Below are 14736 nucleotides of genomic sequence, written 5' to 3'. Positions count from 1 at the left end.
TTAACAAAAGGGAGAACAAAGGGCGGACGGACGTATATCACCGAAGGACGGACGGAAGGACGGACGGACGGACGGACAATCCGAAAACATAATGCCTCCAGCACCACTTCGTGGCGGAGGCATAAAAAACAAACAAACAAAACTATGCTATTCATTTCATAAGTGTATGAGATAGGGAAGGGCACTACTTTGAAACCGTTTTGTTTTGCAGTTAATGTCTTTTACGTAGACTGTAGTTGACATTTTGGGTAGTAAGAAGCCAATCACTACACAATGGGTTTCTGGCCATTTTAGTGGCAAAATTCAGGCAAAGCTTGTTTCGCCTGTTTCTGAGGGTATCCAAGGAACAGATTTCAAGTGCTTCATTATACATGGTATAATTATCGCCTAGAGGCCTAGTATTATCCTGCAAGACCGTTTTTGAATGGCTTCAAAGAGATCACTACCTTCTTTTGTTAAGCTGCCACTGAAAACAGGTGCTCCATACTCAAGTAAGGTTGGACGTGTCCACAATAGATTGTGATCATGTCATGCAATGGCAATCTGTGTCTTTTTTCAGACACCTCAGTATGTAAAGTTTTTTGTTACATTGTTTCAGTAGGTCAGATACATGGGAATCCCAATTCAGGTTTGATTGAATGGTGATGCCCAATATTTTGGTTTTGTAAACTGTATTGAGAATCTTGTCGCCTATTGAAAGAGGGATTGCAATTGCCTGGTTTTTGGAAAACACATTGTCATAACTTCACATATTTAGTAAAATATTAGTATTCATCCTGGCCTTTGACCCTTGACCTGTGACCTTAAAGTTCCAAAGAGAATCACTGTCAGGTTAAAGTAGAACATGCATAAATATGCAATAAGTTTCCTGATGATACCTTGAGTTACTTTCGAGATATGGAGGAAGATGTGAAATTTAGCACTTTCACTTGACCTTTGGGCAAGAAACTTCCCACAGAATATCTATTGGGTAATACATGTATACATCAAGTTTAAAGGAAAAACCTGCAGGCATTGCGTAAATATGAGGGAAGTATGTAGTGACATTTTGAGGAGGTGACTTTGACCTTCAACCCCCTGACCTTTGACCCATGACCCCCAAATTCCCTCAATAATCACTGCCAGTCAGTACATGAATATATACTAAGTTCAATGAAGATACCTTGAACCATTTGCGAGATTTGGAGAAAAACATAAAATTTCTACATTTTGACTTGACGTTTGACCCTTGGCCCTCTCTCTGGAGAATCTTTATTTGGTACAAATTTGTAGTACATACATACACCAAGTTTCAAGAAAATACCTTCAGGCATTGCATATGTATGGGGGAAATTGTGAAATTTTGAGCATTTGACCTTGACCTTTTGATCTTGACCTTTTGACCTTTGACCTTGAGCATGTGCACCTACAGGTTGATAGGCACAACTTCACCCACTCACACATATACATGGAAGGTGTCATTTGGACACCTCAAATGGTTTTTTAGTTACGCTGTCCACAAAATTGATTACGGACAGACGGACGGACAACCCGATAACATTATACCACTTCGTGGCGGAGGCATAAAAATATTATGAGAATTCTGATAAAATTAGATTTTTTTTTTAACATGAAAAGTACAAATTCTCTGGATATGCTAAGAGTAATATCATGTCTGCCTTCTGAAGGAGATAGTAAGTAACAAGCTCTTTCATTATGCTGGAAAAGTGAAATTATGAGGAATTCTCATGTTTTGAACAATATAATACAGTCAAACCTGCCTTAGCGGCCACCTGTCTATAGCGACCACCTGTTTACAGCGGCCACTGAAAAATCCCCCCAAGAGAAAAGCCCTGTTAAAGACCCTGTGTATAGCGGCCACCTGTCTAACGCGGCCAGCGGCCACAAATTTTGTTTCCCGCGGTGGATTTTAACCCGTCTATAGCGGCCAAAAACCCAAAGGAGCCGTAGCAGAGCCGATAATTCAGCGTGTTTTTCTGCTTTGTAGCCGTGCGGGCAACGTTTGGTAATCGCCAACGCGGCATTCATCCCTCATTAAGTCATAATAATGCACTTGTGTTAAGCTTTCTTCATGACAATACACATACTATACTGTGCAATAAATGCATGAAACACACGGTGTGTGCATACGTACACACATACACGTACATGTAAGGATACAACGATGATACATGTACATGTAAGCAATGCACACAAAGTTGGATTACCTGTCTATAGCGGCCACCTGTCTATAACGGCCACTTTTTCCGTCTCCATTGGGTGGTCGCTATAGACAGGTTTGACTGTACGTAGTTGGGATAAATTCCCCATTAACAGCATAAAAATTCTGCCCTACAGAAATGAAGGATCGCATGGCAACATCTGTAAGCATGATTCATATTTTCCAATCAACCAACCCTCATGTGACTGTTGAATGTTGCAAAGTCCATCGACCCCTTGGTCATGTCAGTCAGTACCACCCCTGAGACCAGCTGCCTCTGGTAGATTTAAAAAAAATAAAAGAAACACACGATGAGTTGAGGTAAAATTATATGACAACTAACAACTATAGTGATGAATAAAAGAACAACAGATATATCACAATACCAGTTTGAAAGATTGACTTATGACAAACTTGTCAAGTACGTACATGTTGCATGAAATAAAGTTAGTGTAGCTGGAGAATGTATAAAGTGGATATGCAACAATGAAACTGGTCAATACAATGAGAATATGAACAAATATGGGCTTGTTTGTCTGTTTGTTTTTTTCTTTTGTAATGGATGACAAACGTTCACAGCACTCAACAGAACAAAAATACCCAGCATTAAAAGAAAGACTAGAAATGTCACTACACTATGGCCACTGGTATGCCTTTGTTACATCACATTATTCTTCCAATAGGTCTACACTTGCACTATCTTGCACTATTCTTTTGGAGAGACCTTGAAATCGAGAAATGTTGCTTTACAATGCAATCAAGTTGACTTTGAAATGATCCTATCCCCATCAGACAAAGCACAGTAATCTTGCCTCTTATTAACAGAATTTTATCTCTTCCTTCCTCTTACAGCCAATATCTGTTACCACATCACCAGACGATAGTGGCATGTCACATGTCCGGTAATGCCTACGCATCAGAGGCCTTTTGCATGCAGCTTCCAAAATCATCATCCGGTCATGGAGAGAGTCAACTCAGAAGTGCTACAATTCAGCCTTTAGGAGATAGCAATGTTTCTGTTGTAAGTGGAAAAGCAATCCACTTTGCTCAGGTGCAAGCAATGTTCACATTTTTTCAGTGGAGTTTCAAGCCAGAGCAGCATACAGCACCCTGAATAGTTTATGCAACTCATCACTACCTTCATTCCTACTCCTGTGCGACGGCCACCAAGTTGGATCACACCCACTCGTAATACAATTCATGAGACGAGTTTTCAACTCTAGACTGCCGCGACCTTGATACACCTCTATCTGGAAAGTCACTGAGGTTTTGAACTACCTTTGTACGCTCAGTCCCAATGCCAAGATTTTGCTGGAACAGTTGTCTCACAAACTCGTCATGCTTATTGCCCTCGTCTCCAGTCAGAGGGCCCATTTATTGTCAGTATTACATTTACATAGTTCCACACAATTCACTGGTGTCAAAGTCATCAGTTACCTTCTCGCTCTACGACATCACAAAAACTAGCAAGCCCGGTAAACTTGCTACAGCAATTCAACTGTCAGCATACCCAGATGACGGCCAAATTTGTGTCCTTCAAATGCTATGCGAATATCTTTGCAGGGCGGTAAGCTTTTGAAGCGGGAAATGGTACCTCATCCTTTACGTTAATTGCCCTTGTCGCAACATTTCCCACAAATGATCAGGAGATGGCTTAAAAGTAATCTCCAGGTATCTGGTATCAACACAGCTATATGTACAAAGTGCACATTACTTGTACAGCCTCTACATCATACTTTCTACAGCGGGACGGGGCTCCCCTAGGACTTTGCCAACATTTTATCAGAAGCCTATATTGAACTGAAGAAAAAGTCACTTGACATTTCATCGCTCGAGCGAGCATAACATTACTTTTGCTTTTCTCGATTTTGTGAGTCATAAGAAGGGCAGTGCAGCCCTTCCATGAACAAAGTTTGATCATGCCCAAACAAATTACTTCACATTTCTAGTCTCATTCAACCAACTGTCTTCAAAATCCCAGAGATGATTCTGAATAAATTAAGCTATACGAGGTAGAATTAACAGATCAAATGAGATTCAAATGATATTCAACATTAAAGTTTAACCACAATTCTACAAAGCCTAGTATGAGGAATCATGTCCCATCTGACAGCACATCCTGTCTCTCGATGGAAATAAGTGTACATTTATTTAAAGCGAATTTGGATTGAGTCATGTATGTGATGGATGATTTCATGTCCGCCCTTAGCGTGGTTGAATGAGTCTGGCTTTCAATACTGACATGTATGGATGTGAGCAGGCTACTTATACATTGCCAGAGCAGGTACGCATTTGCATCTGAATGAAGGACATTATACTTTAAATGCGTGGCAATTTTCGATCGGTGGCAGATGTGCAACCCAGACATGATTCCTTATATTAGGCTTTATAGTACTTCGCAGAATTGTGATTAAACTTCAATGTTAAATTTCAATTTAGATCTTTAATTCAAATTTGAATTTCATTTAAATTTCATTTAAATCTCATTTAATCTGTTAATTAGTACCAAAAGATTTGTTGCATATGAGTTCGTTCTCGGATATCGACGTATATGCTGCGACATTAATTACGACAAATTGGATGCGTGTTTTTGGACATTACCAAGACCTACGATGTGTTATCTCAGCCGGCGCTACATTACCAAGACCACTTTTGCATTGTGACATCAAACAACTTGATATTATAGGTTTATTTCTGAATGTTTATGGCTTTTTTTTTTGGGTGGGGGGGAAATGAAACATCAAAACTGTCCAAATTCATTACACATGTGGCAGTTGTTGTTTTTTTTTTTGTGGAAAAAAAAATGAATATGCTAATATCCAATGTCTGGTACTACCATAGTTAGTGGGACAGATATGTGAAAAAGATGCTCACATCCGGCGGAAAGTATGAAATTTTGCATACTGGGGTATTTTGGGGCGCTGATTAAAAAAAAATCCAAGAAATCTGGCCACGGGGGTCGGCTGTCATTTTGAATTCCAATATGGCCGCCGTCAAAAATCCCTATCTTCAGTTCTGAATGACATAAGCCATTGAAATTTGATACATAAAAGCGTGGTGATATGATGACTTCAATAACAGACTTATTTGATATGTCTGACAAGCTGCGAGGCAGCCAATTTGAATTTTCCTACATAGTTACCATGTTGGAGTTTACCGTGTCGGGTTTGTAAATTAGGCTACCTGATTGAGCATGCGTTTGTAACTGATTGAGTGTGCGCTGCTGTATTTACATTGTGACGTCAGTCAAAGGTGCAATATGCTTCATTTTTGCTGCACTTTTTGGCATGCCCGTGAATGTTAGTCGTGATGTTTGTCTTCGCAGCCATATTGGAATTCAAAATAGCGGGCATTGCGTTTGTCAGACACATCACATTAGTCCATTTTTTAACTCAGTATGTTAAAATACTTGTTTGCACCTAATTTCAGCGCCACTCACCACTTAGAACTTGAGATAGGGATTTTGAACATTTCGTTGAAGCAGCCATATTTGGATTCAAAATGGCGGCCATTCGATGTTTGTCAGACACTTTAAATTGATCTGTCATCATATTCAATATGTCAGAACGCTCTTGTGTACCAAATTTTGGTGCCACAATTCATTCAGAACTGAAAGGGTGTGTACAGTTCTGCTTGAGGTGAGGATTTAGCTTCTAACGTTTGGCTAGATATTCAGAAACCACTCTATGAGATGTCAATTCTAAGGGGTATCAAAAGTTTATTTGATGAAAATCGGTTTTGAAGTGGCCGAAATATCAAAAAACAAGGTGAAACAAAGAGATCCTAATAAAGTTGTGGTCTGTAGTCTTTTATTATTATCACTTTTTTGAATATCTCAGCCATTTCAAAATCAATTTTCATCAAATAAACGTTGAATCCTTCTTAAAATTACACATGTACATGCTCTTTCATATTTCGTAAGAGGTTTCTCATTATCTCACTTAGGAATGTGAAAAACATGAATCCCCACCTCAACCAGTACTGTACAGCCCCTTTAAATTTGTTTTTTGATGACAGCCATATTGGAATTCAAAATGGCGGCCGACCCCATGGTCAGATCTCTTGGATCCGGCAATTTTTGAAATCAGCACCCCAAAATACCCCTATATGCAAAATTATACTTTCCGCCGGATGTGAGCATCTCGACCAATTTTTGCTACATATCTGCCCTACTAAATCTCTTCATGAGCTCTACATTAGGACTACATTCATACCTTGCTGATTGCAAAGTACATGATGCGCAAGGCTGAACGTCCATAAGGTGTGTCCAGGTTGAACTGAGTGAGGTCAGCCCCAGTAGCTGCCCGCCTATCCCCTTGGGTGAGGGCACCTGGTCAACAGTACCAAATAAAATGACATCTGACAACAATAGCGCTATGTTTCAAAGATATCTTATCATCATATTTGACTAGAAGGTAATTCCTTTGGATATAGTTGATATATATTGCCGACTTTGGTATTACAAAAAGCTAAAATACTTTATGAAATGAAGCTACTCATTTACCATAAAGACTGGTTTATGGAACTGATTTGATATTAATGAAAGTGAAAGGCTCACATTTCCAGGTTCTTGGGGCAGAGCAAAGTGGCACATATGATATGACAGAAATCCATCTCATCATGATACTAAACATGTTGACTTAAAGTCAACATGTAAAGTATCAAGATAGGATGGATTTACACAATTTGTATGGGGAATACCTAGTGACTGTAGTCTTCTTGCCACAGCAGATGCAAACCTCCTCTCTCCACCCAGGTTGGTTGTCAAGAGTTTGTACAGTGGGCCACTGAAATGAAATATACAAAAAGCATGTGTTAAGGCAGAATACAGGCAGTGCTAGCTCATTCATGTTTGAGACAAGTGGGTGCAAAGGTTGCTAACTGGCTAGCAGGTACATGGTAAACAAATGTGCTGTAAAATAGCCAGGATCGATGGATTACAGGAATATAGTGTATGTCCCTGGAGTTGACATCAGTAACTTACAGCTTATAAGCCAAGTAGTTTGAGCCACTTGACTAAAATGTCATGGTCCATGAAGAAAATGAAAAAACAAAAACAAAACTAAGCTATGTTTACATGCTACTTAACTATGCAATACTACACACCAAATGGACAAAGAATCCTGTAAAAGTGAAAACAATTTAACACTTTCAGGAACTGTTTGACACATGTTTAAGAATAAGGTTTCAGAATTTCATCTTCCACATGGCAATATCTAGATTTAGTTATGGTAAATTAACAACAAAAATTATTTTAATTTCTTAATACAATCAAACCAAGGGAGGCGAAAAGTGGCTTTCATAAGACATTTGGCCATTACAGACAAGTTCTCAGTTTGTGTGTATCACTTATATGTACATGTACATGTTTTAACCCGTTGAGGACGAGTCCCGAGTATACTCTGGCAGGTGTCTATGGGAAATGTGTGTTGTAGCAAAATCAAACCGTCCTCAACGGGTTAACATTTATACATGTATAAGAGCTTACATGTACATGTATATGACTGTATATTAAAGGGACTGTACAGTACTGGTTGAGGTGGGGATTGAGGTATATAACATGCCTAAGTGAGATAGGGAGAAACCTCTTATGAAATATGAAAGAGCATGTAATTTTAAGAAGGATTCAACATTTATTTGATGAAAATTGGTTTTCAAATGGCTGAGATATCAAAAAAAGTGATAACAATAAAAGGCGACAGGCCACGTCTTTTAATAGGATCTCTTCGTTTCACCTTGTTTTTGGATATCTCAGCCATTTCAAAACCGATTTTCATCACACAAAATTTTGATGCCACTTAGAATTGCATGCTCTTTGACATCTCATACAGTGGTTTCTGAATATCTTGTAAAACGTTAAAAGCTAAATCCTCACCTCAACCAGAAGTGTACACACCCTTTAAGTATCTACAATGTATGTGTTTCATACATTGAACACTGCTATCATTCATAGCATTGCTGCACACTACCATTCATACAGCCAGCAAGCTTTTCTTGAGTGCATTACTATGCCTGAACAGTGGCTAAATGCAATAATGGCTGCAAAGCAGAAAAAAACAACAACTTATTATCGGCTCAACTGCGGCTCTGTATGAGTCTGTGGCAGTTACATGCAGTTGAAAATCTGAGGGATAAAAATTGGTGGCTGCTGTCTTCATTAGACATGCCACCGCAAAGCACAGGCCCTTTAAAATGGGGAGGGGTTCTTAGAATAATGACATCTGAGTACCGCAAGTTTACCTTCCATGCATTCTTGAAGACTCTTACCTGAGAACATTGGAAAGAAACTTGGAGCGGAAAGTTGAACTATGCAGTTTTGAAAAAAAAAAAGACTTAAAGCTCTATCAATTCTGATTCTAGAGAAGAATATCATTGAATCTTCCTTATTTTAGGAGGTTTGGGCCCCAAGGGGCCCAAAGGAAAACATGGTGCCCATTCAAATCCTATCTCCCTAGGGATGCTACCTGCCAAGTTTGGTGAAAATTCATTATGGGGTTTTCAAGAACAAGATGAAAATGTAAAAAGTTTATGCACAACGAACAACCCACGACTGACGTCAGACGAAGAGCGATTGCAATAACTCACTTGAGCCTTCGGCTCAGGTGAGCTAACAGACTTGAGTGGATAATTTGCTCCGTCACCCAGTTTTCATATTTCATGGGAAAATCTTCACAGCACAGAGTGCATTTCAAATTACCTCTGTGTGTTATAAACACTTCCAATAAAAACATACTTTTTCTCCACTGTACTGATTACATCACACCTGCTTTGATTTGACCGGTGAGACCTTCCCATCTGCTGGACAGCCTTGTCAGCTGACCAGGGCAATTCAACAGTCAAGTGGACACGGCGTCGCTGATTGCACACCCTGTTGTCTGCATGAAGTGAAATCCCAGTACTGGCTGCATCAGATATAATGGCAACCAGCTTGCTGCCACGCATGAATTGATTGCGCTGCAATAAACAATTGTTAAAGATCTTTACGTCAATGAGACATTGGTCTTTTTTATTCTACTAGGTAGTAGTCATTATTTGCAGTGTTTTGAGCATGATTTAAATGAAAACCTAGGTAGCCTGGAACGATTACTTATTTCTAAATATATGTGACCCTGCACTACAATATCAACAAAATGTCGCCAGACATGGATTTTTAGTAACGGGCAGATTCTGAAAGAGGAGACTCTAAGCTGTAAAATGATGTGTAACTCTACACAAATGGACTTTCCTAACTCATCTATACAATGGACAGAGAGTGCACACTCTGGAAAAGTGTGTACTGAGAAAAGAGGCCCTGAAGTACAGGATCTATTCAAGCACTTAAATCTTACAAAGCCCAGCTCTGTGCAATGGACTGGACAAAAAACAGGATGTAAAACTACAGGGCAACAATGAAGGGATTATCAGATTTAGCTGCTACTGACCGTGCTCGATTAGCACATTCTATACATGACTACTACCAACTTTCAAAGCAGTGGCATCATTCTCCCAAAAGCTGTGAGAGTTTAAAGTGAAGAGTGTGCAAAGGGTTTTTAAGAAAAGGGGCCTCGAAGACATACCTAATCACACTATTGTATTCTAGAAGAAAGTGTTCTAGAAAAACTGCTAAAAACACAATTTCCCATTCGCTTTGTGATCCCAAACTTTAGAATGACAGAAGAATTGCTCTAAAGTACAGAAAATAAGAAAAACTCAAAAGATTGACTAGGTTTGCCTGTCTCACCTATTTCGAGTCCTCATCAATCATATAAAATCAGGACATGTGACTTTTTGTTGGATTTGTGATGCACAGTCACATACCGGTATACTCAAAGGGAATCATGTTCAGCTATTGAACTTTATTTGAGAGAAGGTCATCTGATGTCAATGGTATCTGAAAAGATTATGAGATATCTGGTATCCTTGAATAAAAACTGACACAATTACAATACCATCTCAATCCACTGACAGCTTTGGCTATACCAATAATTGTTAGTATTATCAATGAGCATTGAATTTGATTTAACGATTCTGAATACGAACAGTTACAATTAGACATTTTACATGCCCTCTTTTGATGACTTAATGGACAGATCTGCAACAACATACAAAAACTAGAAATGTTACTATGGCAACTGGTATGCTTTCACTAAAATGCATTGTTCTCCCAATAGGTCTAGAGTATGTCTTGATAATGTGAGATGACAGTTTCACATGACTGGCAAAAAATCATAATGACATGTTTGTCACAAATGCGTTGAGTGTTTACTCTCCTTGAAATAGGTTTCATTTATTGACATTTGACGTCATGGTCCAAAACTTTCCCTGGAAAATTTTTATTGGGTAATACATGAATATACTAAATTTCAAAAAAATATATTCAGGAATTGCATAGATATGGGCGAAATAGAAAAATTTTGAGAATTTGACCTTGACCATTGCCCTTTCATCTTGAGCATGTGCACCCAAAAGTTGACAGGCACAAACTTCGTCCACTCATACATACATATGCCAAGCTTCATTAGGTTACCTCAGACGGATTTTATGTTATGCAGTCCACAAAATTGATTATGGATGGACAGATCACTGGTTAACCCCAAAATATAATGCCTAGCTGACACTTTGTGGCAGACGCATAAAAAATGACATGGAATGTCATCAGGATGATGCTGTGTCTCTGATTTAAACATTCACAAATCAAACGTGGGTTGTTACAACAGAGGGCTGTATGTGTGAGACTCAGAAAGTCTTTCATACATTCCCATGTGTTCCTTGCATGTAAGAGTCACAACCAATGTACACTGTAGCAATACAATCCTTCCTAATTTCCTGCTATGTACCTATATGAGCAAGGTAAAAAATGAATAGTATGGAAAGGTTTACCTTGACACACAATGCATATGGATGAGTGAATCCACTCCTTGTAAGTTAAGCTGTACAAAGCCACTAGCAATACATGGGACACTGGGACAGGTACAATATGTGTATATATTATGACGTACAAAGAAATGTATATACATTTGTAGTATTCATTGCCACTCATTGATTTGGAAATTCCATAGACATTGTGTCATACGTTGTAGTACCTCTTGGACGTTAAGACTGTCTACATCTCCCGAGTCTCCCACTCTCAACTGGTACTGAACAGCATCCTGACCTTGTCTGACTCTAATGACACGACCTCTCCTGCCAGTCATTTCAGCAACGCTACTGGACCCACCCAGCTGATCAATGATATCATCAATGGGACTGGAATGAAAAAAAAAAATGCAGTTTTGAAAAATTTTGTCATTATAAACTTGGGCACAGGCTTCATATGTGTAATGACTTTTATGACTTTCAGTCAGTCATTACATTGGGGTCAGTTCAACTTCCATACATTCTTGCAGACTATTACCTAAAGAACATAGCAAACTTGGGGGTGAAGGCAGCTTTGAGGGCATATGGGGGGCATGGAGTACATTTGTACATGCTACCACACTTGCAAAAACACCTGCTGTCTGCTGGGTATGTAGAAAGGACCTTGAAAGGACATTCATGAATGAATTTACTCAAAATATTTCTGGTTTTGCAGAATTGTTTATGATCTGCTATGAACAAATTTGAAACTGCAGTCACTGATCTTACAATACACCTATACACTAACTTCATAGCTCCTCACTTCAGGTTCAACACAAGATTTGTATTAAAGATTCCATAATTTAGGGGTTTTGTCCCCCCTCCCCCCCCCCCCCCCCACACACACACAGGTAACTGTGTGCTCCAGGGGGTCTCCAAGTGTGACATACATGTAGTGCCCATTTGCACAAATTTGTATTGTATAACTAGTGATAATACTTAAATCTATTCAATACTATAATCTAACTACACCTTTTCAAGGAGAAGATGAAAATGTGAAAATTGGGTCCTACTTTGGTTCCCTAGGCATATCCCCCGATCTGTTATGACCAAACTCTAAACTAGAGGACCTCCACAAAGCAGCCATGATTAAAATATCGGCATTTCATAGGCAGTATCTTCAACACAAACATAAGAGAATAGGATCATCTACACAATATATTTGGTGAAAATTTGATCATGCACTGTTGAGTCGGCAGATTAACCCGTTCCTTTTGCAATTCTCTGAGTGCCTTTAATACCCCCAAACGAGATTCTTTTTGCCCGTCGACAGAGAGGTAGACAGGTTGGTAATCCACCTGTGTGAAGGCAGTAAAGCGGTACATTGTATCCCCCTTTCCCACAGTCAACTACATGTGCCAGTGAACAATGGAAATATCGATTGGGTGCGAGGTATGAAGAGCGTGCGCCGATGAGCTCACAGAATCTTTTGTTCTACACAAAACCAGGCACCTGACTAGGATGACTGGGGTCAGCGAACGCAGAAATCTAAACTGATCTCAGCCTTGATCGCTATGTACATGTTCCTACGAGTTTACAGCAGAACAAGCGAAAACTAAATCAGGAAAAAGGTAGATAAGACTGTGAAATACACATTTTTCAAACAGGAGAACAAATGCTGATAGCATAAACTCTGATCTTTTTATCAAACTCACTTTTATTGGCACTTTAACACAAAGAAACATGAATTTAGGCCACGAAAGCAGGCACTCTTGTCTTCATTTTGGGAACCTGGTATACCAGGTTCCCGTAAGGAACGGGTTAAGCTAAATTTCAATCTATGTCCTTTATGACCCCTACAGTATGACTTTTGACCTCATTACTCCCAAACTGAATTGTTTCTTTCTTACTTCATCATTAACACACCCTGCAAGTTTGGTGCAAATCTGATCATCTGTTCATGAGTTACTGGGAGATTAAGCTTATCTTATGCCCTTTATGACCCCCCTTTGACCTCATGACTCCCAAAATGAAATAATTTCTTTCTTACTCAGTACTTTGTTATAAACACATCCTGCAAGTTTGGTGAAAATCTTATCATCCTTTGTTGAGTTATTGGAGATTAAGCTTATTTTATGTCTCTACGACCCATATGACATTTGACCTTTGACTTAATGACCCTCAAATTTAACTCTTTCTTTCTTTCCTCGTTATGAACACACCCTGTTCATCTGTTCTGGAGTTATCTTATGTACAACAGATAAATAGGCAGATTGACAGACAGACAAATATACAAAGTCTGAAGTAGAACCGAAAACATAACCTCTGCTGGCAGTAGGTAAAAATAGATGGGATGACTGCATATACTGTACGTTGTACGCTCTGCATGTGCCTGCTGAATTACCAGGCACTGAAAATGTGACCCTGCTTGTCCTTCTGCATTTTGTCTGTCGGTTTATAAGATCACCTCCTTCCCTTTTACATAGCATATGGCCAGTGTACGGACCCGACCGCTGGCAACGAAAGGCTTACATTTATACTGTGATAGGGAGAATTTGAGTGCGTGACGGTGAATAGATTGCTTCGCTCCATGGCCCACATCAGGGCGTGATTCTTAGTTTTTCAACTTTTTCCTTCCCTCTCGCATTTGTGGAATATCTTGACAAAAACTCATAAGAAACAATAAGGCATTCCTATAATTCATCTTGCAGAAAGTTTGTGTCTTGTAGGAGGTGTTTTACATGGCAGATCAGTACTTTAATGTAAGTTTAGTTAAAGGTAAATTGTATTTCTGGCATAAGACGGCTGAAAGTATCTCAACACATACATGCAACTTTATGAATAGGATCAAGGTTCTATCTCCCTTACCTGTTGGGCAAATCTATCTTATTGGTAAATCCCATCAGGAGCTCCTTGGCCTGCATACACCACTCATCCTCCTCTTGGTCCAGGCCAGTCTGACAGAGAGCAAAGACAGTAAATCTAAATTACAAAGCTATAAATCTCAACTTAAGAGGTCACAGTCATACAATTGCTAGTTGGACTACAGTGCATACATGTATTTCTGTCAAACAAGTCAGTCATGAGTTTTTCATAATTTAAGTTTGGGATCATAGAATGAATGGGAAAGTGTGGTTTCAGCAGTTTTTTCTAAACCCCCCCTTTTTTAAGTAATGAGATCAGATATGTCTTTGCTATAGGGGACTCTTTTTATTTTTTGAAAATCCTTTGCATGCTCTTCACTTTCACCTCTGATAACTTTTAAAAGGAAAATGCCACTGCTATGAAAGTTGGTATCAATCATGGACAGAATGTGTTAAAAGCGCATGCTCAATTTCAGTTTTAGTTGATAATCCCTTGATTGTTGTTCCCTGTGGCTTACATCCTGTTTTTTGTTTTTGTCCCATTCATTGCACAGCTAGCAGAGTTTGGTAAAGATTAAGCGGCTGAATAGACTGTACTTCAGAGCCTCTTATCTCAGATCACACTTTTCCAGAGTGTGTGCTTTCTTTCCAATATTTAGATAGGTCAGGAGAGTCCATTTCATTTGAGTTATACATCATCTTAAAGCTTATAGTCTGCTCCTTTAGAATCTGCCCTTAACTAAAAATCCATGTCTGGTGACTTTTTGTTGGTCTTGTGATGTCGGGTCACAAATGATGGATGTCTTTCCTCTCACTTTTAAAACAAATATGGAAATAAAAATCCAAACATATCACATG

The 14736-nt window shown here is 39.1% G+C and overlaps 1 protein-coding gene across 1 annotated transcript in view; it reads right to left on the bottom strand.

Annotated features, from left to right (window-relative positions):
* LOC139708186 (uncharacterized) overlaps nt 1-14736 on the bottom strand; it is a 125149-nt gene that overhangs the window by 38181 nt on the left and 72232 nt on the right. The window contains exons 17-22 of the mRNA XM_071620160.1: nt 13883-13971; nt 11263-11425; nt 8964-9154; nt 6902-6987; nt 6415-6530; nt 2397-2477 (exon numbers count right to left, since the gene is read on the bottom strand). Of these exons, the coding sequence (XP_071476261.1) occupies nt 2397-2477; nt 6415-6530; nt 6902-6987; nt 8964-9154; nt 11263-11425; nt 13883-13971 (726 nt within the window). The remainder of the gene's footprint in view (nt 1-2396; nt 2478-6414; nt 6531-6901; nt 6988-8963; nt 9155-11262; nt 11426-13882; nt 13972-14736) is intronic.

Source organism: Diadema antillarum, unplaced genomic scaffold, assembly GCF_040938485.1.
Source record: "Diadema antillarum isolate AM-2024a unplaced genomic scaffold, OU_Dant_1.0 seq00001317_RagTag, whole genome shotgun sequence".
NCBI classification, from domain to species: Eukaryota; Metazoa; Echinodermata; class Echinoidea; order Diadematoida; family Diadematidae; genus Diadema; species Diadema antillarum.
The sequence above is the reverse complement of the archived record's forward strand: the minus strand, read 5'-3'. Positions and strand labels throughout refer to the sequence as shown.